At 49.3% G+C, this 25,260-nt stretch overlaps 1 protein-coding gene across 1 annotated transcript; it reads left to right on the top strand.

The window, feature by feature from the left end:
- The first annotated feature begins 17,791 nt into the window (after window positions 1-17,791).
- Window positions 17,792-18,455, top strand: LOC311623683 (translationally-controlled tumor protein-like). The gene has a single exon (XM_084886060.1). It carries the CDS (start codon window positions 17,892-17,894, stop codon window positions 18,333-18,335), a length of 444 nt encoding a protein of 147 aa, XP_084742186.1. The 5' UTR covers window positions 17,792-17,891; the 3' UTR covers window positions 18,336-18,455.
- The last annotated feature ends 6,805 nt before the right edge of the window (window positions 18,456-25,260 follow it).

Here is a 25,260-nt window from a genome sequence, read left to right as displayed (position 1 = left end):
GCAACGCACCGCCGCCATCTTGGTAAAGGAAGTGCTGGCCGTGTCTCCGACCCAAGCCAAGGCCACCAGCCATTTATTCGTTTTCTTCAAGAAGCATAGTTTATAAAACGATCCCTGGTGCTCACTTCAGATATTTGCGAGCCAGGAGGGGCAGGTACAGGCAATCTAGAACCTTGCCTTTACCAAGATGGCCGCTGCCCGGAGGCAGGCCGCCTCGTACCTCACCCGCCAGGGCGCGCCAGAGCCCGCAGTCCGTGCGCGGTCCGGAGACCCAATAGGTGGAGGAAAACACTCTTGAGCCTTCGCTGTCGCTTTGCGGGTTTTTTTTTCTTTTTTTCTTTTTTTTTTCTGCGCTCCCCTATCTCACATTCTCTGCCTCCGTTTGCGAAGCTGGGGCGGGAGGAGGCAGGAGAAGGAGGCAGAACCATTAGCACCGAGCCGTCCATGGGGGAAACTGAGGCCCATCAAGATCAGGAGTTGAATTTGGCCAAATGGAACCGTGAGCGGCTCGAATTTCTCTTGGGCCCCTCCTCTGGGTTACTGTCCTCCCCTGTTCCCTTGTAATATTGTTTACTTTATTATTTTATTTTTAAAAAATATATTTTATTGATTTTTTACAGAGAAGAAGAGAGGGATAGAGAGCCAGAAACATCGATGAGAGAGAACCATCGATCAGCTGCCTCCAGCACACCCCCCACTGGGGATGTGCCCGCAACCAAGGTACATGCCCTTGACTGGAATTGAACCCGGGACCCTTCAGTCTGCAGGCCGATGCTCCATCCACTGAGCCAAACTGGTTTCGGCTACTTTATTATTTTATTAAACAGATTTGGAGGTCACTTTGAAACCGGGTCTGTGCTGCCTGTCACTCGGGACTTAAGTCAGTTAAGCAGAGGCAGCGTAGAATCCTATGAGTGTTTATTTCAATAATTAGGGCAGTATGGGAGAGCAGCAGGTCATCCACAGAAATCTGCTCTATCCCCCTTCCATCCCCTACCCCCAACCCCAAAGCCAGCTGCTTAGATTGGGTGGAAGGACAAAGATTATATGGGTAAGTAGGCAAAGTAGGCAAAAGGAATAAGAAAGGGTATAATGGTTACAGGTTACAGGTAGTGCTGGCTGGGGGTTGCAAAGGGGTGGGGGCACCTCGGGGACTCAATTCTTTCGGCAACGAGGTTGTTCATCTTTCCATGATGATAGTTCTTGGATAAGGAGAATGGACCACATTTTGAGGTTAATCCCAGGATGTACAACTCCCAGCCAGGTCAGAATGTGATTTCTTTTTTTCTTTTTTTTAGATATTTCAATATATATATACACACACACACACTGGGCCCATATATATATACACTAGGGGCCCAGTGCATGAATTTGTGCACCTTGAAAGGAACTGTGGGCCACGAGGTGGGGACAGGGGACAGCCTATCCTCTGTGCCCCTGCCTGGCCCCTCCTACCGCACCCCAAGTCCCGTTCGTCTGCCAGTAGCCCCGCTCCCACCCCTCCCATGTGCTGATGGCACTGGCCCCACTTGCACCTGCTGATGGTGCAGAGAGATTGGGCCATCGCCAGCAGTGGGTGTGAGCGGGACCAGCCCTGGACAGGACTGCAGTGTGCAGGAGCAAATAATTTTCAGTAACCACCAGAAGCTTGCCCTGATGACAGCAACCAGGGCCCTGCCTTGGTCTGGTGCCCCTGCTCACCTGCTCCACCATCCTGCCACTATGGCTGGTGCCCACCATATTCCACGTGCCCCCTGGTGGTCAGAGCACATCAAGCAACTGGTTGTTCGGTTGTTCCACTGTTTGGTCTATTTGCACATTGGGGTTTTATATACTAGCACTAATATATAGATTTTTTTATTGATTTCAGAGAGGAAGGGAAAGGGAGAGAGAGATAGAAACATCAGTGATGAGAGAGAATCGTTGATTGGCTACCTCTTGTATGCTCCCTATTGGGGCTTGAGCCCACAACTCAGGCTGCTCTGATCTCCTGGTTTATAATTCGGTGCTCAACCAATGAACCACACAGGCAAGGGCAGAATGTACTTTCTTTAATCAGAACAAAACAATCACAGTTAACAGAGCATGTTTACCATCCTATATAATAAAAACCTAATATGCTGAATGTCCAGTCTTCTGGTTGTCCGTTCAACCAATCAAAGTGTAATATACTAATGATATGGTAAGGCCGCTCCACCGCTCTCTATGACATGCACTGACCACCAGGGTGCAGACACTCTGACCAGTAGGTTAGCTTGCTGCTGGGGTCTGGCCGATAGGAACTGAGCGAGATGGGCTGGACATGCCCTGGAGTCCTCCCACGTTTCCTCCCCAGCTGGCCAACCTCCTGTGTCCTTCCCTGGCCCATATTGTGCACTGGTGGGGTCCCTCGGCCTGGCCTGCACTCGCTCACAATTAAGGACCCCTCGGGGAATGTTGGAGTGCTGGTTTCGGCCTGATCCTGCTCAACACAGTGGTGGTCAGTGCACTCCCACAAGGGGAATGCCGCTCAGCCAGAAGCCGGGTTCACAGCTGTTAAGCGCCTGTGGTGGCAGCGCTAAGGATGTCCAACTGCCCTGGGGGGAACGAGCCTAAGCCATCAGTCAGACATCCCCTGAGGACTGTGAAAGGGAGCAGGCCTGGCTGAGGGACCCTCCCCAAGTGCACACGTTTTGTGCACCCGGCCTCTAGTTTCTTATGACTATAGCTAGTCCCCATATTCTATCTCTCCCTCCCACCTCAAAAATATGTGAGAAGCAGGGTGTGAACTTGGGCGTCAGTTCACAAGAGTCTAACTTGGCCACAGAGTCCAACCCCAGTGACACTGCTGGACTCCTCCTGCATTAAAGCCTCGCCTAGGCTCTCACTGCCCTCTTCCTCCTGCTCCCCACTCTTCTTCCTGTCTTCCCATTCTCTCTCAGCCCAGCCACAGCAGCCTCCTTTCTCCAAATGTCCAGTCACTGTCCTGCCTCGGGGAGTTCACCTGTGCTGTTCCCTCTGTCCTCACCCAGCATTCCTCTGGCCATGTCATTCCCTTCCTCAGGCCTTGGCCAAATCCCCCTTCTCAGTAAAGACCCCCCTGAACCCCCTGGGTAGTTGGTACCCTATCTCCAGCCCTCTTTCCCCCCCACCCCCCGCCATCATAACATCAACTTGCTTTATCCATTAGTGACATGTTTGTTTTCTGTCTTTACCGTGGAATGGTGTTTGTCACCCAGAAGAAGGGGCTTAATGTACACCAAGCATGTCAAACTCAAGGCCCGAAGGCCACATGCGGCCCACAATGAACATTTTTTTGCTGCCCAGCCAATATAACGGAATGTAAGAAAGGTTTTAATAAAAATTCCGTAACTTAATTTTTACAATATCCTGTTACACATAATTATTAATAACAAACTATAACATTCGCTCATGACTGATTACTATAATCGTGTTGCATTTATTTCCCTTACGTGCCTTATGCGCAGGCATACCATTTCTCTCCACTAATACCAGCAGCGAATATTTTAGCAGCCGATGGCCACGTCCTTCGTCCTGTATTGACTTGTTTAGTGTGCGCAGCAGGGAATATTTCGCTTTCAGAGAACAAGAAAAAATAGGTTTCTTTGCGTTACGCTTATTAATTTGTGCAGTTATTCAGTGTCTGGTAAGTTAATGTTCAAGAAAAAATATTCATTTTTTATTAAAACGTTCTGTCGTTGTATGTTAACGTTTACTCATTTATTTCAGCCCTTTGTATTTCGCATCTCTATCGAAATAAACCTACGTTTCTATGGAAATGGAAGCTTTCGTGTGTGTGTTTCGGTTCACATGAACTTAAACCTTGTTTGTTTGGCCCGTTTAGCCTTTGGGTTGACATGCTTGCTGAAAACATGTATTGCGGTTCACTATCAGGGTGTGGAGGCATGGGGGTGCCACAGGCAACACCTCCTTAACCTTCCACTGAACCAGTTCGTACCAGCTTTCTTTCTTTTTGTGTTGATCCTCAAGGATATTTTTTCCCCATTAATTTTTAGAGAAAGTGGAAGGGAGAAACAGAGAGAGATTGATTGCCTCCTACATGCGCCCAACCTGGGCTGGGGATGGAGCCTGTAACCAAGGTACATGTCCTTGCCTGGAATCGAACCCAGGACCCTGCAATCCAAGGGCTGACACGTTATCCACTAAGCCAAACTGGCTGGGGTTGAACCAGGTTTAAAAATAAGCAAGTCCTGGCCTGGTTTGGCTCAGGGGATAGAGCATTGGCCTGCGGACCGAAGGATCCAGGTTCTATTCCGGTCAAGGGCGCATGCCTGGGTTACAGATCAGCCCAACGTGCAGGAGGCAGCCGATCCATGGTTCCCTCTCGTCATTGATGTTTCTATCTCTCTCTTTTCCTCTCCCTTCCTTTCTGAAATAAATGGAAATATTAAAAATTAAAAATAAATAATTTAAAAGAGGCTCGTCACACCTTCCCAGGGCAAGGAGCCTGCTACTTCATATCGGCATAACCTAAGGCTGCAGGTCATGTGGATTATTCTGTCTGGGGTCAAGCACCCTCCCAGTCGGTGCAAAGGTGTTTGCCTGGCCAGCAGCCACAGGTGAGCAGCCCAGACCAGGGTGGTTCCCAGGTCCTTGACAGCTAAACAAACTTCACCGGATTCTCTGTTTGTCTTTGGCCGGCACAAGCCACTGCAAGCCTGGCTCCCTCCGGCTCCCCACTGCGAGTCAAGGGCCCGGCGGACCCGACCGACCCCTAGCAGGAACTCACAGGAACTCATGTGCCAGGCCGTCAGCAGTGCCCTTCCCCATTGTACAAACAACAAAGGCTGTGATTTCCCCTCTGGTGCCCACGTGGGTTCTTCAGGCTAGCAAAGAACAGCATGGCACTCCCAGGATCGGAGGTCCTGCAGTGCACTTGGCTAGCCCGGAAAACCCTGGGTTCTTGACCCAGGATGGCTCTTGTTCCTAGTAACCCTCAAGGTTAAAGGGGACGTGTTGGGAAGAAACCTCAAAGTCTGCCGGGGGCAATCCTGGGTCCACAGAGGAGACCCCAGGGTGGTTCACAGGTTCATGGTTTGCCGTAGCAAGCTCGCTACATCCTTGGGGACCACCACAGGACTAGGGTGGTGCCCCCTGCACGCCAGCAGGAGTGCTCAGGGCAAGTAAGGAAAGGAAAGAGTTATGAGGTGTGGCTGCTGTGGTGACGTGGCCCCTTTTACCAGAAGTGCGGGAGGCCAGCAGAGAAACAGTTGGCTACAGATACAAAAGTAAGCAGGTTGGAGGAGGAAGTAAAGTCAGAATGGGACATGCAGCCCTGGCTGGTTTGGCTCAGTGGATAGAGCGTCAGCCTGCAGACTGAAGGGTCCCAGGTTCGATTCCGGTCAAGGGCATGTACCTTGGTTGCGGGCACATCCCCATTAGGGGGTGTGCAGGAGGCAGCTGATCAGTGTTTCTCTCTCATCGATGTTTCTAGCTCTCTATCCCTTTCCTTTCCTCTCTATAAAAATAATCAATAAAATATATTGAAAAGAAAAAGACTGGGACGTGCATCTGAAGCAGGCAGTTCATACAGAGACTTCGGGGTGGCAGTGAGCGCCATCGGGGCCAGCGGCAGGATTCAGTGGCCTGGTTTGCTCTCCTGAGGGTGAGGAGGTTGACCCCCGCTGGAACCCAGGCCAGGGTACCTCACCCGATGGAGCCCTAGTAAGTGAGGTCCTGCTGCTGAAAACGTCTCTGATGCGGATGAGGAGACATTGGCTGAGAGGCCCAGGTGGCCCAGCCATGCAGGCTCCGTCCCTCATGGTTCAGGAACTGAAAACTCAACGGGAGAGGCCGGATGGGCAGGGCCTGCCCAGCTGCCTCGACTGCTCCAAGGCACGCACACCTCAGCCCAGCTGGTGGGGCTGGCCGCCGGGATCACCAGGGGGGACTGCGCATCACAGAGTGGCTGTGGAGGTTGTGGTGCATTGGAGCCGATAGGATAGTCCTGGCGGCCTCTGTCACTCCACACCCCTCCCTGTGTCACTCCACAACCCCACATGGGGCTGCACAACACCCTGAGAATGCACCCCTGTCTGCATGGGTGGTGGCAGGGTGTCGGGCCACCTGGCCCAGTGAGGACAGTTCCCATGCCTGTGCCTGGGGGGGGGCGGGGGCGGGCCTGGCGGAGCCCCCCGCCTTCCTCCAGGAAATGGGAAGGAGGCGCGCTATCTACGATGACGACTTTCTGGGGCCAGAGGCAGTGCTTTCACCACGGGCATGAGCGGCCACACGCTGCAGGCGGCCCTGCTGCGTATGCCGGACCTGGTTCCCATCCTTTCAGGTTTGGTGGGGGACAGTGCGGCCAGCGCCCAGTGAGTGTGGGATCCGGGGGAGGCTGCATTAGCCCTTCCCCGCAGGCGTGGGCAGGCGGAGGAGAATAAACAGCCAGGCAGCTGGCAGGGAGCGGCAGGGCGGTGAAAGTCACCCAGAAGCAAATGGGGCTGCTAACCCTCCTAAGAGGAGGGGTGGGTCCCAAAAAATCGACAGGCAGCCCAATAGGATCCTGGTTCTCCTGTGGCCGCAGCTGAAGCTGCAGCATCAGTTTCAGCTAGCACCCTCACCCCAGGCTAAGCCAGACAGAGGTGCAGGTGGTGGAATGAACCCTGAGTGCCCAGGTCCAGCCACCCCTGCGCCCCTGCCCCACAGCTGATGGGTTATCTCACACCGGGCTGGGACAGCGACTCCGCGGTGGCCGGTGGGGGGTGGTGGCCGGTGGCTCCGCTGCGGGCTGTCCTGGAGATGACCTCTGGGGCGGCCTCTTTGCAAAGGGGGCGGGGCTAACGTTTCCACCTGGTTTGGGGTCTTCCGGAAGCCGCGTATAGAGGTTGTCATCTACTGGTCCCGCAAGAATGTGCAACGGGTGTTCCTAGCAGCCCTCATGGCACAGGGGCCGAAGGCACACTTCTCCATGGGAACCCCGGCCGGCCCCCAGGACCCCTCGGTGCCACACAGGGGAGCCGCCACAGGCGTGAGGCATGTCCCTGGCTCATTTGCCATTGGGCGCCCGCCCTCCCTCTTACCCTGTCCTCCTATACCAGGTCTGTCTGAGGGATGGATGGCCTCCTGGAGCTCCCGTGGAGAACCACTGGTGGGGAGTTCAGGCTGTGCCTCGGGGTGGCGAAGGCAGTCCTGCAGGGGCAGGCCAGAGCACCCCCATCGCTCTGCCACAGCCAGGGTGCATGGTAGCCACCCAGCAGTTCCAGCTGCCCGGGGGCCACAGGAAATAGGGGGAACTATGGAAGAGCTCAACAAAGCAGGGATTGTCTGTCCAGCTCACAGCCCCCACCAATCCCCCGTTTGGCCCGAGAAAGCCGGACGGGACGTGGTGAGTGACAGGAGGCTATCGGGAGCTTAATCACGTGGCCCCTCCCCTCCTTGTGGTGGTGCCCAATGTCACTGACATCTTAGACAAGCTGGCAGGCACGCCGACATGTACCGGTACGTGGTGGATGGAGCTGGTGCTTTCTTCTTCATCGCCATCCACCCTGATAACCAGGACCAGCCTGCCTTCGGCTGGGAAGGATGCCCGTGGGCGTTCACAGTCCTGCCCCGGCCCCCGGCACAGCCCTCCTCTGGCTCATGGTTTGGCTGTGGAGTGCCTGGCAAAATGGACCCCTCCCCCTCTTCTATGGCCTTGCTAACCTCTGCCTGTCGTGCACAGCGGAGAATTGTACCCCTAGCTCCCGGAGCACCTAGGCCAATGGGGCTGGGCCTGGCTCGTCGGTCAGATTCTTGGGTGTTGTCTGGATGGTCCTCCCACCAGATGAAGGTCCTCCCACAAGCAGTGGCTGTTAAGATCCAGGCCTACCCACGGCCCCTCACAGCCAAGCATCTGCAGGAGTTTTGGGGGCTGTTGGGTTACTGCACTTACCTCAGCCAGTTCGCCCGTTATATGCCCTGACTTGAAGGGGGGCCACCTGGGGATGGGCCAAAGCCCACCAACAGGCCCATTCTCAGGTGGTACAGACCCTGGCAGCCCTCGAACCCTCCTCATCCTGTGAACTAGATGTTACCCATTTGCCTGAGGGGTATGGCTGAGGGCTCAGGCAGAAGCAAGGCAAAACACAGGTCCCTTACGCTTTTGGTTCCAACTATGGAAAGGGGCTGAGCCCCAGCCCCTTTGGCTCGGTGGATAGAGCGTCGGCCTGCGAACTGAAAGGTCCCAGGTTCGATTCCGGCCAGGGGCACAGGCCCGGGTTGCGGGCTCGATCCCCAGAGGGGGGTGTGCAGGAGGCAGCCGATCAATGATTCTCTCTCCTCATTGATGTTTCTATCTCCCTTTCCCTTCCTCTCTGAAATCAATAAAAATGTAAAATATAAATAAATAAAAATGTATTAAAACAAACACAAATCTCACACAAGGGAGGGGCATCACACTGAATTTAATTAAAAAAAAAAAAGTAATAGCTAAGCCCTCAAAAATGTCTATACTCTGGACCCTGGATCCTAAAACTTAAATTATATGGAAAAAGGGATTGTACAGATATAATTAAGGTTATGGACTTTATTATTTTATTTTTTAATTGAAATACTTTTTAATTACAGTTTACATGCAATATTACTTTGTGTGAGTGGCAGGTGTACAGCAGAGTGGTTCGATCATACTTTGCCAAGTGTTGTCCCGATGTTTCCAGTGCCCACCTCGTAGGACACATAATTATGACAATATTATTAACTATGTTTCCTGTGCTGTACTTCACATCCCCACAGCTACTTTATAACGACCCGTCTGTACGACTCAGTCTTTTCACCTTTTGGACTTAAAAAAAAAAGAAAGATTATCTTGGATTTTCCTGACGGGCCCAATCTAATCACACAGCTCTGAAAAGCAGAGGACTCTCTAGCTGCAGGCAGAAGGGAGGAGAAAAACGAGAAGCCCACCTTTGCTGGCAGTGATGATGATGATGATGAGGAGGATGATGATGGAGTGAGGGAGCATAGACCTCCCTCCTACCCTACAGCTGGATTCTCCCAGCAACCAGAATGAACCAACCTGCCGACAACTTTTTTTTAAAAGTATTTTTTATTGATTTCAGAGAGGAAGGGAGATGGAGAGAGAAATAGAAATATCCAGTGATGAGAATCATTGATCGGCTGCCCCCTGCACGCCCCCTACTGGGGATTGAGCCAGCAACCCAGGCATGTGCCGTTGGCCAGAATGGAACCCAGAACTCTTCAGTCTGCAGGCTGATGCTCTACCCACTGAGCCACACCGCTGGGGCCCAACCTGCTGACAACTTGATCTCACACACAGGGAAATGAAAACAAATCTGTTGTTTTAAGCCACCCAGTCTGTGGAACTGCTTTAAGCATAACGCAGTAGAAACTGAAACGGTGGGTTTCCTTTTACAGGTCCTCTGACTCAGTACATTTCTCTCGCCTCCTTAATCCCAAACTTCATCTTGTAACCACTGCATCTGGATCTCAGGTCAATAAAAGCACTTTCTGCTGAGATAATTGCAATCCCTATCAGCAAGCCCAGCCCGTCCAGAGTGGAAACAAATATTTGGGTTCTCCGTGCCATAATAACCAGCATGTTCTCCCTAGAGACACCCCTGCCAGCTCTGCAGGAACTGTTTAACTCCATTCAGAAAATCTCTCCCCTTAAGGGGCCAGTGTTCGGCTTCACTCCCACTGCAGCAAACGATGCTGTGTTCCCAGCTGAGCCTGCGCCTTCCTGTGTCACTGCTGCTTACGACACGGGCTCTGCCCTGGAGGGCCCACTGACCCTTTAAATTCTGTGGCCAGTACTGGTTTCCTCATAGCCAGACATGGGGGAGTCTGCACTATGGCAAACACTTCCTGCTCCACTGTAATTCTCCAGGTCAAGTAGAAGAGTCTGTGATCATTAAAAAAAAAAAAAAAAAAAAAAAAAGGAAAAGGCCATCTGGATCTCCAGTACAGACCCCCAGCTGGACTGGGGGCACGTTTTCATTGCCTGGATTTAGTTATCTAGGATCTTGGCTTTGGGACCTGTGAAGGGAAGCCTTCAAGACGGTCCCCAGTGCCAAAACCAGTTTGGCTCAGTGGATAGAGCGTCGGCCTGCGGACTGAAAGGTCCCAGGTTCGATTCCAGTCAAGGGCATGTGACTTGGTTGCGGGCACATCCCCAATTAGGGGGTGTGCAGGAGGCAGCTGATTGATGTTTCTCTCTCATCGATGTTTCTAACTCTCTATCCCTCTCTCTTCCTCTCTGTGAAAAATCAATAGAATATATTTTTTTAAAAAGAGGGTCCCCAGTGATACTCCACTTCCAAGTATTCACATCTTTGTGTCAATCCCCGCCTCTTGAACTTGGGCTAGACTTGTTCATTTGCTTTTATTTATTTATTTATTTATTTATTTATTTATTTATTTATTATTGATATTTTACAAAGAGAAGGAAGGGAGAGGGATAGAGAGCTAGAAACGTCGATGAGAGAGAAACATCGACCAGCTGCCTCTTGCACACCCCCTACCGGGGATGTGCCCGCAACCAAGGTACATGCCCTTGACCGGAATCGAACCTGGCAACCCTTCAGTCTGCAAACCGACGCTCTACCACTGAGCCAAACCGGTTTCGGCTGTTCCTTTGCTTTCAAGGAATGTCACACAACAGAAGTGATGAGACAGCGCTCCCAAGATTAGGTTTAGAAGACGGTGGTTTCCTACCTCCCAGCTTCCTGGCTTCCTCTGCGTGGGGGCGGCTATGTGTGCGGAGGCTGCGGGATGTCCAGGAAAGCTCTTTCCATCTTGATGAGGGGGTGATGCCCTGGTGTCCCCCTCTTTCTGCTGTGACAGCTGGAGGTTGCCACCACTTTTTCAATCAGAAGACAACGAGTCTGGGGCTAAAGAAAGCATGGAAATGGTGGAATTAAAAAGAAAAAAAAAATGGCATTACAGAGCAGGTGAAAGGATGCCTGCAGCTGCCCAGTTCTAGATGGATTGTTACGTAAGAAATGTATTTAAGCTTAGAAGAACGAAGAGGACCATGGCTATTGTCTTAGATCGCTGTCTTTCTGGGATCACTCAGGCTGATGGAAGCCAGCGGGTGTGTCATGAGGCATCCCTGCGGAGGGAGTGAATATAGAACTGGATACTTTAATCCCAGTCAAGCCTTGAGCTGGGCAAAACCTCAGCTGTGGTCTCATCAATCACATTAAGCCATGTGTAACCAGCTCAGCCATTCCCAGATTCCTGACACACGGAAATCATGAGACAAATGGTTTTTTTTGTTCGTTTGTTTGTTTTTAACTGCTAAGTTTTAGGGGTCATTTCTTATGCTACAGGATATAGCTAATATAGGGCCCATTACATAGACTAATAAAGAGTTTATTTCTGAAAGTTGGTATAGTGCAGTTGGCCACCAGAGCCTGTCCAAAGTCTGAAACCCTACTGTAGAGCCAATATCTAACATCTGAAGCCAAAAGAGAAGGAGGTGCCAGGTGGCCCAGACAGGGGCTGACTTTGCACCTTCCTGGAGACCCAAGAGCCAGCATACACTGGTGGACAGCATTAAATCATGCCAGATCACAACTGAACACATCCGTAAGTGACACATTCAGTGGGCAGACTCAGTGAGCACCAAAGTCCCACTGAAGCAAGTCCTGCTCCATAAGGGTGTCTCCTGCACAGCAGCTCTCCCACCGTAGTCACAGCTGGTCCTCACAGCCAATCGGCCTGGAGGTCAGTTCCTCCCAGTGACTCCAGCAGCAATGAAGTCTCAACTACAACAAGGCTGTGCACACAGCCCACAAAGGGGTGCACCTAGAGTGCCTAGCTCAGGTGACTGGAGAGACTAAGCCACAAGGCCCTAAAAGACACCTACTACACAAAGCAACTCTACCAACTCCAGGAGACATAGTAGCTCTACCCAATGCATAGAAACAAAGAGACCCCCCCGCCCCCCCCAAAAATGTCAGAAATGAAAGAAATGGAAGAAAGGAAACTACTGGATACAGAATTCAAAACCATAGTTACAAGGTTATTCAAGAATTTTCATGAGCCGAAATCGGTTTCGTTCAGTGGATAGAGTGTCAGCCTGCGGACGGAAGGGTCCCGGGTTCGATTCCAGTCAAGGGCATGTGCCTTGGTTGAGGGCACATCCCAGTGGGGGGTGTGCAAGGGGCAGCTGATCGATGTTTCTTTCTTTCTTTTTAAAAAATGTATTTTATTGATTTTTTACAGAGAGGAAGGGAGAGGGATAGAGAGTTAGAAAGATTAATGAGCGAGAAACACTGATCAGCTGCCTCCTGCACACCTCCTACTGGGGATGTACCCGCAACCAAGGTACATGCCCTTGACCGGAATCGAACCTCGGACCCTTGAGTCCGCAGGTTGACGCTCTATCTACTGAGCCACACCGATTTTGGCCAATTTAGTTTTGAGGAAAGTAAGTTTGGGGAGATTGAAAGTTACCCAGAATGGCCATTGGTTCTCTAAATTACTTTTGGTTAAGTCGATCTCTTTAGTAAGAAATGCACATGAAGAGATGCCGGGGACCAGGGATCGAACCTACAACTCAGGTCTGTGCCCTTTTCTGGAAATCCATCCCATGACCTTTTGGTGTGGTGGCGGACACGCTAACCATTTAGCCACACAGCTGGGTGAGGGGTGTGGTTTTAAACGTAAGTCCATTGGAGGTAAGTGAGAGTTCAAGGTGGTGGCGTTCCTCGTTGGCGAAGTGAGGAAGCCCCCCTTCCTCCCGGCGGAGTGGGAAGCAGTATCCACTCACAAGGGCAGTACCCCGTCTCTTCCTGGCGGGGCTCCTACCTGACAATTCTTCTTGTTTGGGTTTGCAATTGACATGGGTTGAGGGACTGAGGGCTCTCCCTTCTGGCCTCCCAACTCCATTACCATGAGGTTTCCCTTTATTAGTTCTCACACGTTTGAATCATGTTAAGTGCACAGCTCATTGGCAGTAAGTACCTTCACGTTACTGTGCAGCCATCCTCACCACCCATCCACAGACCTGTCCGTCTACAAGCTGAAGTTCTGTCCCCATTGAACACTCACTTCCCGGCCTCCTCCCCCACCCCTGGCACCCACAATTCTACTTTCTTTCTTTCTTTTTTTTGTTCTTTTCTTTTCTTTTTTTTTTTTTTTAATATATTTTATTGATTTTTTAAAATATATTTTATTGATTTTTCACAGAGAGGAAGAGAGAGGGATAGAGAGCCAGAAACATCGATGAGAGAGAATCATCGATCAGCTGCCTCTTGCACACCCCCCACTGGGGATGTGCCCACAACCAAGGTACATGCCCTTGACCAGAATTGAACCCGGGACCCTTCAGTCTGCAGGCTGACGCTCTATCCACTGAGCCAAACCGGTCCCGGCTTTTATTGATTTTTTACAGAGAGGAAGAGAGAGGGATAGAGAGTTAGTTGGAAACATTGATGAGAGAGAATCATCGATCAGCTGCCTCTTGCATACCCCCTACTGGGGATGTGCCCGCAACCAAGATACATGCCCTTGACCGGAATTGAACCCGGGACCTTTCAGTCCGCAGACCGATGCTCTATCCACTGAGCCAAACCAGTTTTGGCTCACAATTCTACTTTCTGTCCTGATGCATCTGACCCCTTTGGAGAGCTCGTGTAAGTGGAATCATACAGTATTTGCTCTTTCGTGACTGGTACATTATACTTATCATAAAGTTCTCAAGTTCCATCAAGGTGTCAGGATGTCTTTCCTTTGTAAGGCTGAATAATATCCCTCTATATGAATATACACATTTTTTTGTATATTTTATTGATTTTTTTACAGAGAGGAAGAGAGAGGGATAGAGAGTTAGAAACATCGATGAGAGAGAATCATCGATCAGCTGCCTCTTGCACAGCCCCTACTGGGGATGTGCCTGCAACCAAGGTACATGGCCTTGACCGGAATCGAACCCGGGACCTTTCAGTCCCCAGGCCGACGCTCTATCCATTGAGCCAAACCGGTTTCAGCTGAATATACACATTTTGTTTATCCATTCATCTGTCAGTGGACTCCTGGGTGGCTTTCCCCTCTTGGCTATTCTGAGTAATGCCATTATGAAGATAGGTGTGCAGAAATCTTTTCAATATTTGCTTTAAATTATTTTGGGTACAAGCCCAGCAATGTATTGCTGGAACACAAGACAGTCTGTGTCTAATTTTTTTAAAAAATATCTTTTTATTTTTTAAATTTGTTTTTATTGATTTGGTTTTATTATTTAAAAAGTTAGAGGCCAAAACCAGTTTGGCTCAGTGGATAGAGTGTTGGCCTTCAGACTGAAAGGTCTCCAGTTCAATTCCAGTCCAGGGCAAGTACCAGGGTTCATTCACGCTCTAGCATGCATCCGTGCGTCAATTCTCCCTCTGAAGGCCGGAGAGTCTGAGCCCATGGCTCACGCTCCGAGCAGGGCACGCTCTCCCGCTGCTGGGCTCCTGGCCCCAAGCCCCCGGCCCGGAGGGAAGCCCCCATTACAGCTGCGGGCAGCCCTGTGCATGCCCCTCCCCTCCTCTGCCCCCGCTGCCTCCTCTGACCCGGACCACAGGGCCTGGGGCCTCAGGATTTAGCTCGTCTTGAGAACAAATGTTTGAGTAAGGACGGAATTCAGCAAACACCCTCGCCTTGGTGCAGACGGCGGTGGGTGGCCCGGTGGCGGGGCTGGGATCAGATGGTAACGTGTGACCAGGCCCCTGAGGACACAGAACTGCTGTTTGCTTTCTAGGGTTGACCCTTCTCCCCAATTGACGCAATCTGAGGGCTCCCTGCAGGCCCCGCACACCTCAGCGTTTTCACTTTGCCCAGTAAGGGCCAATCTGGATGCCTCTTTCCCTACATCAAACATGGGCCTCCACCAGCACCCGGCGCCAGGGCCCTCAGAGCCGCAGTCACCTGGGATGCCTTCCATCAGGGGCAGTACTTTCACACCGCCCAGAACACACACCTTGCCTTTGTTTGTTCGTTAATCCTCACCCAAGGAGATTTTCTCCCATTGATTTATTTTCAGAGGGTAGAAGGGGGGAAGAGGAGAGAGAGAGGGAAAAACAGCGATGTGAGGGAGACACATCTCCAGCACGCACCCTGACCAGGACCAGGGATTGAACCTGCAACCCAGGTACATGCCCTTGATTGATAATTGAACCTGTGACCCTTTGGTGTACAGGCCAATGCTCTAACCACTGAGCCCCCCAGCCAGAGCCACATACCTATTTTCATGGACAGGTAAAAGTGAGGGAGCTAATGTAAAAGTGAGGGAGCTACCGAAACCGGTTTGGCTTAGTGGACAGAGCATCAGCCTGCGGACTGAAAGGTCCCAGGTTTGATTCCGGTCAAGGGCATGTACCTTGGTTGCAGGCACATCCCCAGTAGGGGGTGTGCAGGAGGCAGCTGATTGATGTTTCTGATTCTCTATCCTTCTCCCTTCCTCTCTGTAAAAAAAAAAAAAAAAAAAAAAAAAAAAAAAAAAAATCAATTAAAAAAAAAATATATATATATATATATATATTAAAGTGAGGGAGCTGCCCTCGCTAGTTTGGCTCAGTGCGTAGAACATAGGACTCTGAACTGAAGGGTCCCAGGTTCGATTCCGGTCTGGGGCACGTATCTCGGTCGTGTTTCTCTCACATCAATATTTCTGTCTTTCCCTCTCTCTTCCACTCTCTCTAAAAATCAATGGGAACATATCCTCAAGTGAGGATTTAAAAAAACAAAAGTGACGGAGCTGTTCAGATTTCGCTAGTGAACAACAAGGCCAGAATTCAAAGCCTGATCCACCGGGCTCTGAGTCCCGGCTCCTCCTCCTCTCCCTGGGTCTGGGGATGAGGAGGGGAGGGAAGAGAAGGTGCAGGGTATCAGCGCTGGCTTCATGCTGCCAGATTAATTCTGTTCTGGGAGCAATAGGGAGCTATGCAGGGTGTGTGAGGCCTGGCGGGGGGGTGGGGGGGGGTGAGGAAGGCTGATAGAGGCCAGAACACTGAAAGGGAGCAGAGAGGCTGATTCAGTCTGAATGAACAGGACCTAGGGGCCAACGGGTGCCCGGAGTGGACAAGAGGGAGGCTTGTCCAGGTGTTAGGCTGCATTCACACCTCCCCACTCATTCCTAACACCTTTGAGTCCACGACTCCACACCAGTGTACATATCTCTCCCATGATTGTGTTGATTTTTTTAAAATCCTCACCCGAGGATATGTTTCCATTGATTTTAGAGAGAGAGGGAGGGAGTGGGAGAAACATCAATGTTCAAGCCCCCTCCCCCATGTACCCCGAGGGGAGATCAAACCACAGCTGAGTCCGTGCCCTGATCAAACCCAGGGCAATACTCCAGCCAGCTGAGCACACCAGGGCCGTGTTGATGTTTTTCTTCATTTCATAATTCCTGGGAACTGTAGGGGGCTGCAGACTTTTGTAACAAGCCTTCCAGAACAATCTGGCTCTTCAAACTTCATATTGTGTGATTAAAAAGTAACAAGAAAAGCCACATTTAAAAAATTTAAAGATAAATAAGATTTATAATTACTAACCAGGAAACATTTCTTTGATTTACTCTTCCTCCCCCACTCATTAATTTATTAAAGATTAAAAAGATGATTAGTGCCGAAACCTGTTTGACTCAGTGGATAGAGCGTCGGTCTGCGGACTGAAAGGTCCCAGGTTCAATTCCGGTCAAGGGCATGTACCTTGGTTGCAGGCACATCCCCAGTAGGGCGTGTGCAGGAGGCAGCTGATCCATGTTTCTCTCTCATGGATGTTTCTAACTCTATCCCTCTCTCTTTCTCTCTGTAAAAAAGCATCAATAAAATATATTTTTTAAAAAAAGAGGATTAGTGTGGGCTTAGAGAAAGAGTGTATGAAATGGGAATATATTAAAGTTACAAGTATAAATCGGTTCACTCTTCCTGGAGGCAAATCTGGCATCAAACCTCACGAGTGGATACTCTCATTGTCCACGTTGGTGTTTCTCTCTTCCTCTCTCCCCCTCCCTTAGACACTCTCAAAAATTCGATGGAAAAATTGGGTGAGGATTAACAACAACAAAAATAAACGGAAAAAATATCCTCCAGTGAGGGTTAACAACAAAGAAGAAGGTAAGGAGGCTGCGCAGAGCCCAGGGTTGGCCAGCGTCTCCTGGAGGAGGAGCCGTCTGGGAGGGGGTCTGCCAGCTGCTGAGTTGAAGTCACCTGGCTGAGCTCAGGCAGAAGTTCTGACAGACCCTCCCCCATGCCCTGCGGAGTCAGCTCAGCTGCGGGGTGAGGACCTGCCAGGGAAGGGCCAGGAGCCTGGGCGCATGCAATGTGAGCTCAGCTCCGCTTTAAAGCACAACATACCAGCGGCCGGCAGGGCTTTATTCCAAGGAGGCCGGGAACGTTTAACATCAGAAAGCCTCCTCTACCCTAACCGGTTTGGCTCAGTGGGTAGAGCTTCGGCCTGCGGACTGAAGGGTCCCCAGTTCGATTCCGGTCTAGGGCATGTACCTTGGTTGCGGGCACATCCGCAGTGGGAGGTGTGTAGGAGGCAGCTGATAGATGTTTCTCTCTCATCAATGTTTCTAACTCTCTCTCCCCCTACCTTTCTCTCTGTAAAAAATCAATAATATATATATTGAAGACATGAAGACATAAAGGAGAAAAACGCCTAATGATGATCTCACTGTGCTAGAAAAACATCAAACAGCATTCAGCAACCATTCCTGATTTTTAAGTTCTTAGTAAAAGGGGAATAGGAAGAAATTAGTCTGATCAAAGATTGGGATTAAAAAGAAACCGTCTGCTTTTCCGCCCGCTCCCCCCTCCCCCGAGCGCCACTCCGACTGCACCGCGCTCGGCCGAGCTCGGTCCTCCTGCTCAAGGCAGCGCCGCCCCCTCCTCCCAGCCGCGATCGTGATCATCTACCGGGACCTCATCAGCCATGATGAGATGTTCTCCGACATCTACAAGATCCGGGAGATCGCAGACGGGCTGTGCCTGGAGGCAGAGGGGAAGATGGTCAGTAGGACGGAGGGTAACATGGATGACTCGCTTCTTGGTGGTAATGCCTCCGCTGAAGGCCCTGAGGGCGCAGGGACCGAAAGCACAGTCATCACTGGTGTTGACATTGTTATGAACCATCACTTGCAGGAAACCAGCTTCACAAAGGAAGCCTACAAGAAGTGCATCAAAGATTACATGAAATCAATCAAAGGGAAGCTCGAAGAACAGAGACCAGAAAGAGTAAAGCCTTTAATGACAGGGGCTGCAGAACAAACCAAGCACATCCTTGCCAATTCCAAAAACTCCCAGTTCTTTATTGGTGAACACGTGAATCCGGATGGCATGGTGGCTCTGCTGGACGACCGTGAGGAGGGGGGACCCCATATGTGACTTTCTTTAAGGATGGTTTAGAAATGGAGAAATGTTAACAAATTGGCCAGTTTGGCTCTATCACCTGTCACCGTAACTGGCTGCTGCTTTTCATCTACACCAAGCCTAGGACCGATGGGACTGATGCATCTTGAGCTCTTCGTTTATTTTGAATATATATTTTTTTATTGATTTTTTTTTACAGAGAGGAGGAGAGAGTGATAGAGAGCTAGAAACGTCGATGAGAGAGAAACATCGATCAGCTGCCTCTTGCACACCCCCCACCGGGGATGTGCCCGCAACCAATGTACATGCCCTTGACCGGAATCGAACCTGGGACCTTTCAGTCCGCAGACCGAGGCTCTACCACTGAGCCAAACCAGCTTCGGCTCTTCGTTTATTTTGACCTTGATTCATTTGGAGCGGAGGCATTGTTTTTAAGAAAGAAACATGTCATGTAGGTTGTCTAAAAATAAAATGCATTTAAATTCATTTGAGAGAATGCTTCTTAGTTTAATACATTTTAAAATCTATCCTGTGTAGTGTCCTGGAGAAGCTAGAGCCTGGTTGTAGGCCACGACTATAAAGCGTATAGACTGCTTCAGATAACTTCTACAGTGGAAACTGCTTCTGAGGCTGGAGGAAAAAAACCAAGAATCGAGAGTCTTAATTCTGAGTTACAGTAAAGGGAAAGACCATGCTCACAGCAGAGCCAACATTGAAGTGGATTTCTTAGACATTTCATCACCCACAAACAGAAGTAGTTCACTGGAAGAGATTACCTAAAGAATAAAGAGACCATTACAGCCGGAAGCAAAGAATTGTCTGAGCTTATTTATCATGTCAAGTTAGAACCAAGTTCTGTAGAAATCTAGGTTTCTGGAATTGTGTTGTAAGATTTCATGAAATGGGGTTGGCAAATTTTGTGTGACTTTAAGATGGCCATGTTTGTAAATGGGAAAAGTCAGTATAGCTTATAGGATACTAGAGGCCCATGCACCTCCTGGTGACAGGTCATTCTGGCCACTGGCTTTTTATTATATAGGTGAGGTCTAATTTGGTGTTCAGCTTTATCAGGACATTGCCATAATCACTTGTTTATAGATTTTCTCTGGGCATTGCAAGAGCAAAGATGGATGACAGACCTATGTGGCATAAAATAGACGTGTGAGCTGGGACCGGTTTGGCTCAGTGGATAGAGCGTCGACCTGCGGACTGAAAGGTCCGGGGTTCGATTCCAGTAGAGGGCATGTACCTTGGTTGCGGGCACATCCCCACTTGGGGTGTGCAAGAGGCAGCTGATCGATGATTCTCTCTCATTGATGTTTCTAACTCTCTATCCATCTCTCTTTCTCTCTGTGAAAAATCAATAAAATATATTAAAATAAATAAAATAAACGTGTGAATATTGGCAGGAAAAAAAAAAAGAAAAAGAAAAGAAAAAGAAACCGTCTGCCTTGTATTGGCTGTTGAAACAACAGATAACATATTCCAGAAAGGGGCAAGGGTGCCCACAATCACAGCTAATATTAAATATTAATATTCAAGTGTGGGCCGATGTAATAAGAAAAAGAATCGAGCCCTAGCTGGTTTGACTCAGTGGACAGTGTTGGACTGTGGACTGGAAGGTCCCGGGTTTGATTTCAGTGAAGGGCACGTGCTCGTGTTTCGGGCTCAATCCCCCTGGTAGGGGAATGATTCTCTCATCGTTGATGTTTCTCTCTCTCTTCCTGTCCCTTCCTCTCTGAAGTCAATTAAAAAAATATTTTTAAAAAATTAGAAAAACAAACCAAAAAGAATTGAGACCAGATGATACTATCATCAATAGAAAATCAAAAAGACAAAACAAACAAAATGGATAGAACTGGTTTAGAGGTGGAAGGCAAGACCAAAATAGGTGTCACAGGGAAATTTTTTTAAAAAATATATATTTTTATTGATTTTTTACAGAGAGGAAGAGAGAGGGATAGAGAGTTAGAAACATCGATGAGAGAGCATCATCGATCAGCTGCCTCTTGCACACCCCCTACAGGGGATGTGCCCGCAACCAAGGTACATGCCCTTGACCGGAATCGAACCTGGGACCTTTTAATCTGCAGGCCAACGCTCTATCCACTGAGCCAAACCGGTTTCGGCTACAGAGGATTTTAAAATATATATATATTTTATTGATTTTGTACAGAGAGGAAGGGAGAGAGATAGAAGTTAGAAACATCGATGAGAGAGAGTCATCGACCAGCTGCCTCTTACACACCCCCTACTGGGGATATGCCCACAACCAAGGTACATGCCCTTGACCGGAATCGAACCTGGGACTTTTCAGTCCCCAAACCAACGTTCTATCCATTGAGCCAAACTGGTTTCGGCCCTACAGAGGATTTTTAAGGCAGTGACACTATTCCGTATGATAGTATAATGGTGGACATTATGCATTTGTCAAAATTCACAGAATGTACAGCACAGTGAATTCCAATGTAAGCTGTGGACTTCAGTTAATAATAATGTATCTTTATTTATTCATCAATGGTGACACATGTATCACCCTAATGAAAGATGTTAGTAATAGGGGAAACTGGGAGGGGGGAGATAGGGATCTAGGGGAACTCTCTGAGCATTCTGCTCAATCTTTCTGTAACCCCAAAACTGCTCTAAAAGTGTATATTAATTATAAATAAACCCAAATGATTATGAAAAGTGCTTGCTACCGAGTCAATGCTCAATAAACATAGATGCCAAGTAAACCACTTGGCTCATAGTATATGATCAAGGAATGTCAACCATTTCTTAATATTCTTCGGATTATAAAAATGAATCACTGTATCCCTAGATGGTTTGGCTCAGTGGATAGAGTATCAGCCTGCGAACTGAGGGGTCCCAGGTTTGATTCCAGTCAAGGGCACATGCCCAGGTTGCGGGTTCAATCCCTGGTAGGGAGTATACAGGAGGCAGCTGGTGGACATTCTGCTCTCACATAGATCTCTCTCTCTCTCTCTCTCTCTCTCTCTCTCTCTCTCGCTCTCTCTCTCTCTTCCCCTCTTCTTTCTTCTCTCTCTAAAAATCAATAAAAATATTTTTTTAAACCTTATTGATTATTTACTTCTGGAATTTTTCATGTAATGTTTTCAGACCCCTGTTGACCTTAGAAAGTGAAGCTGTAGAGGAGCGGGGGCAATGTATAATATTAGTTTGCTGTCACTGCCATAGCTTAAAACCAATAAGAATGTATCTTCTCACAGTTCTGGAGGCAGACGTTCAAAATAAGGAGCTGGCAGTGCCAGGCTCCCTCTGAAGGCTCCAGGGGAGGGGTCTTCCTTGCCTCTTTCATTTCTAGGGGCCCTTCCTGGAGTTCTTCTTCTTCTTCTTTTTTAAAAAAATATATATTTTATTGATTTCTTTTTTTTTTGCAGAGAGGAAGAGAGAGGGATTGAGAACTAGAAACATCGGTGAGAGAGAAACATCGACCAGCTGCCTCCTGCACACCTCATACCGGGGATGTGCCCGCAACCAAGGTACATGCTCTTGACCGGAATCGAACCCGGGACCCTTCAGTCCGCAGGCTGACGCTCTATCCACTGAGCCAAACCGGTTTCGGTGGTCCTGGAGTTCTAAGGCTGTCAGGATCCCTCCAACCTCTGCCTCCACGTCCACATGACTTTCTCTCTTTGTGTCTAAGTCTCTGGGTCTCTCTTCTTCCCCTCCTTTTTTTTTTTTTTTTTTTTTAATCCTCACTTGAGGATATTTTCCCCATTGGTGTTTAGAATGAGTAGAAGGCAGAGGGCGAGAAAGAGAGAAACACCAATGTGAGAGGGACACATCAATTGATTGCTTCCTGCAAACCCTGGACCAGGGCTGGAGCCTGCAACGGAGGTACGTGCCCTTGACCAGAAACGAACCTGGGACCCTCAGTCCACAGGCCAATACTCTATCCACTGAGCCACACTGGCGAGGGCTCTCCTCCTCTTCTCATAAGGACACAGTCATTGTATTCAGGGCCCATTTGAATCCAGTATGCCCTCACCTTAAGTCAGTTTACACACACCTGCCAAGAACTTGTTTTAAAATAAACTCACTTCCTGAGGAAAAGCTGGTGTCCAATTCTCATCAGTGGGGCAGGGGCTCTATTGGGCCTGGCAGCCTCGAAGCCAGGTGAGCAGGGGCCATGGAGCCACGGCAGGTGTGTGGGCAGAGGCAAGTGCAGCCAGCTTTTTTTTTTTTTTTTTAATCAATCTTTATTGTTCTTATTATTACAAAGGTTCCTCATTTCTTCCCCCCTCCACCAGGTTCCCACCCCACCCTCTGCCCTTTCCCCACCCCCCATTGTCCTCATCCATAGGTGCACAGTTTATGTTCAGTCTCTTCCCGCATCCCCCTCTCCCCTTTTCTCCGAGAATTGTCAGTCCCCTCCCCTCCTGTATCTCTGATTCTATTATAATCAACAGTTAATATTGTTCATCAGGTTTTTTAATTTCCTTTTTTCAAAAAATTAATAAACTTTTATATTTTTAAGAATAAATTTTAAAATCTAATAATTTTAAACCTTGTTTTTTCTGCCCTGGGAACTGAGAAGCAAACTTGTTTACATGCAAACTTGCCCTTAGGCTATCAAAAGGCGCAGCCATGAACACATTGTTTAAAGATAGCTGCTGGTGCAGAAACCGGTTTGGCTCAGTGGTGGAGCTTCGGTCTGTGGACTAAAAGGTCCCAGGTTCAATTCCGGTCAGGGGCATGTACGTTGATTGTGGGCACATCCCCGGTAGGGGGTGTGCAAGAGGCAGCTGGTCGATGTTTCTTTCTCATCGACATTTCTAGCTTTCTATCTCTCCCTCCTCTGTAAAATATCAATAAAAAATAAAAAAATAAAAAAAAAAGATAGCTGCTGGCTGGAATTGGATCACCCGTTCTGGGGGATTTCTCCATTAAAATTAAGGTGTTAGCTTTAAAACCTCTTTTTGGCAAGAGACCTTAAACTTTCAGAACTTTAAATTTTTCAGGTATTAAATCCATTACTTAGCATTTTCTCAAATCAATAATATTTCCACATGCCCAAGGATACACTTCACACAAAAGACACTTCCAAATAGATCAACCAACCTCATCCAGACCCCACACAAGGCACTCACAGATCAACACCCCAGCGCTACAACAACTCAACACATCCAGATCTAAGCCTTCATCACTTGATTCAGCAGACCCTCAGGTTCCCCCAAAAGTTTCCAGCCATGTCCGAGAGGCAGCCCTGGGGTGTGGGCAGGCGAGGAGCGAGCTGTTCTGGCCCGGCTGCTCCGGGCTTGGCCTCTGTTGCTCCGGGCCGCTCCACAACCAGCTGCTCCCGGTCTGGCCGCTGCCGCTCCGGGCCTGGCTGCTGCCGCTCCGGGCCTGGCTGCTGCCGCTCCGGGCCTGGCTGCTCCCGCTCCGGGCCTGGCTGCTCCCGACCTTGCGTGCAGCCAGCTTTTATGATCAGAGACCCTAGGGGCTGGTGCAGAGACATTGAGGATGCAAACCAGGTGCAAAGGGCAGCAAGGAGGGAGTGCTCCCAGAAGGAGTCAGGAGGGGAGATGCTGGAAACCAAGACCAACAGTAATTGATAGAAATGTGAGGAGTCCACCAGAAGGCTGAGTTTGGACTCCTTTGATAGTCACAGGGTGAATTTAATTTCATTTTATTACCTACTGCTGACTCAATGGCTTAAAGCAGTGGTCCACAAACTGCGGCTCAAGAGCCACATGCGGCTCTTTGGCCCCTTGAGTGTGGCTCTTCCACAAAATGCCACGGCCTGGGCGAGTCTATTTTGAAGAAGTGGCATTAGAAGACGTTTAAGTTGAAAAAATTTGGCTCTCCAAAGAAATGTCAATCGTTGTGCTGTTGATATTTGGCTCTGGTGACTCATGAGTTTGCCAACCAGTGGCCTAAAGCAAACTCCCCACAGCCTGATAATCTTATTAAACATTGCCATTGATATGTCTGTTTGCATTCCTAAAAGGCAATTGTGTATTCTATTATAGTAAGTAAAAGCGGCTGGGAAAGGAGACTCTGTGGAACTTGACTGCTACCGTGAAGCTTTCCCCTGGCCTCCCCCCATCATTTCAAAATTAATTTTCTTATCTTGTGTCTCAATTTGCATGTCAGCTCTTTCTCCAAGCCTCTGATCCCGAAAGCCATGCTGGCCGTGGCTTCTCACAGGGAGACAAGCTGTGGGTCAGGGAGGGCAGTACATTGTGCCATGACGTGGAGTGGTCACCTCTCTCTGGTAGTTTAAAGATTCAGGCTTATTCACTTGCAGGCTTGGGCAAGAGACACAGAGATCCGAACTCAGACTTGGAGATCGGAGGCCAGAATAGTTTTTCAGAGACATCAAGCCTGAGTCCGTTCACTTGGTGTGTGTGGATGAAGTCTCCAGCCAAGGGCCAGGGATGGGTACTCGCCTGGTCGATCGGACCCTGTACACTCGTGATGTGTTCTGAATGGAGCCCCAGCATCATGCCGCACCCAGGCCTGACCCTGCCTGCCTGGACTTGCTAGGGGATCTCAGGCAAACTCACTGAGTTTCAGTTTCGTTCTCTGCAAAGTGGACTCACAGTTCTTAATGAATGAGACGAGGAAAGTGTCCAGACACAGGAGGAAAGCTGAAACATGATCCTCCCTCCTCCTCCCATCCTGCTCCCCAGATCAGAGGCCATGTACATCTGACCCTTCCAGGGAGGAAAACAAGGAAGAGGTGAAGGAGGAAAAGCTGGTGTCCACCTCTCAATGTATCTCTGGTTTGTCCTGTGGCCTTGGCCACATCCCTGCCCCTCTCCAGTTCTCAGATCCCCTGCCTGTGAAATGAGGTAAGGGGGGGGGAGGGGGGAAAGGGGGCGGCAAGAACCTCCAAAATCCTTGCTAAGGTTCAGACACCTCGCAGAAAGCTGGGGTCTTTCTTAGACCCTAAGGTTGGACCGGAAGTTTC

This window comes from Pipistrellus hanaki, assembly GCF_964339955.1.
Source record: "Pipistrellus hanaki genome assembly, chromosome: 5".
Taxonomy (NCBI): domain Eukaryota; kingdom Metazoa; phylum Chordata; class Mammalia; order Chiroptera; family Vespertilionidae; genus Pipistrellus; species Pipistrellus hanaki.
The sequence above is the reverse complement of the archived record's forward strand: the minus strand, read 5'-3'. Positions and strand labels throughout refer to the sequence as shown.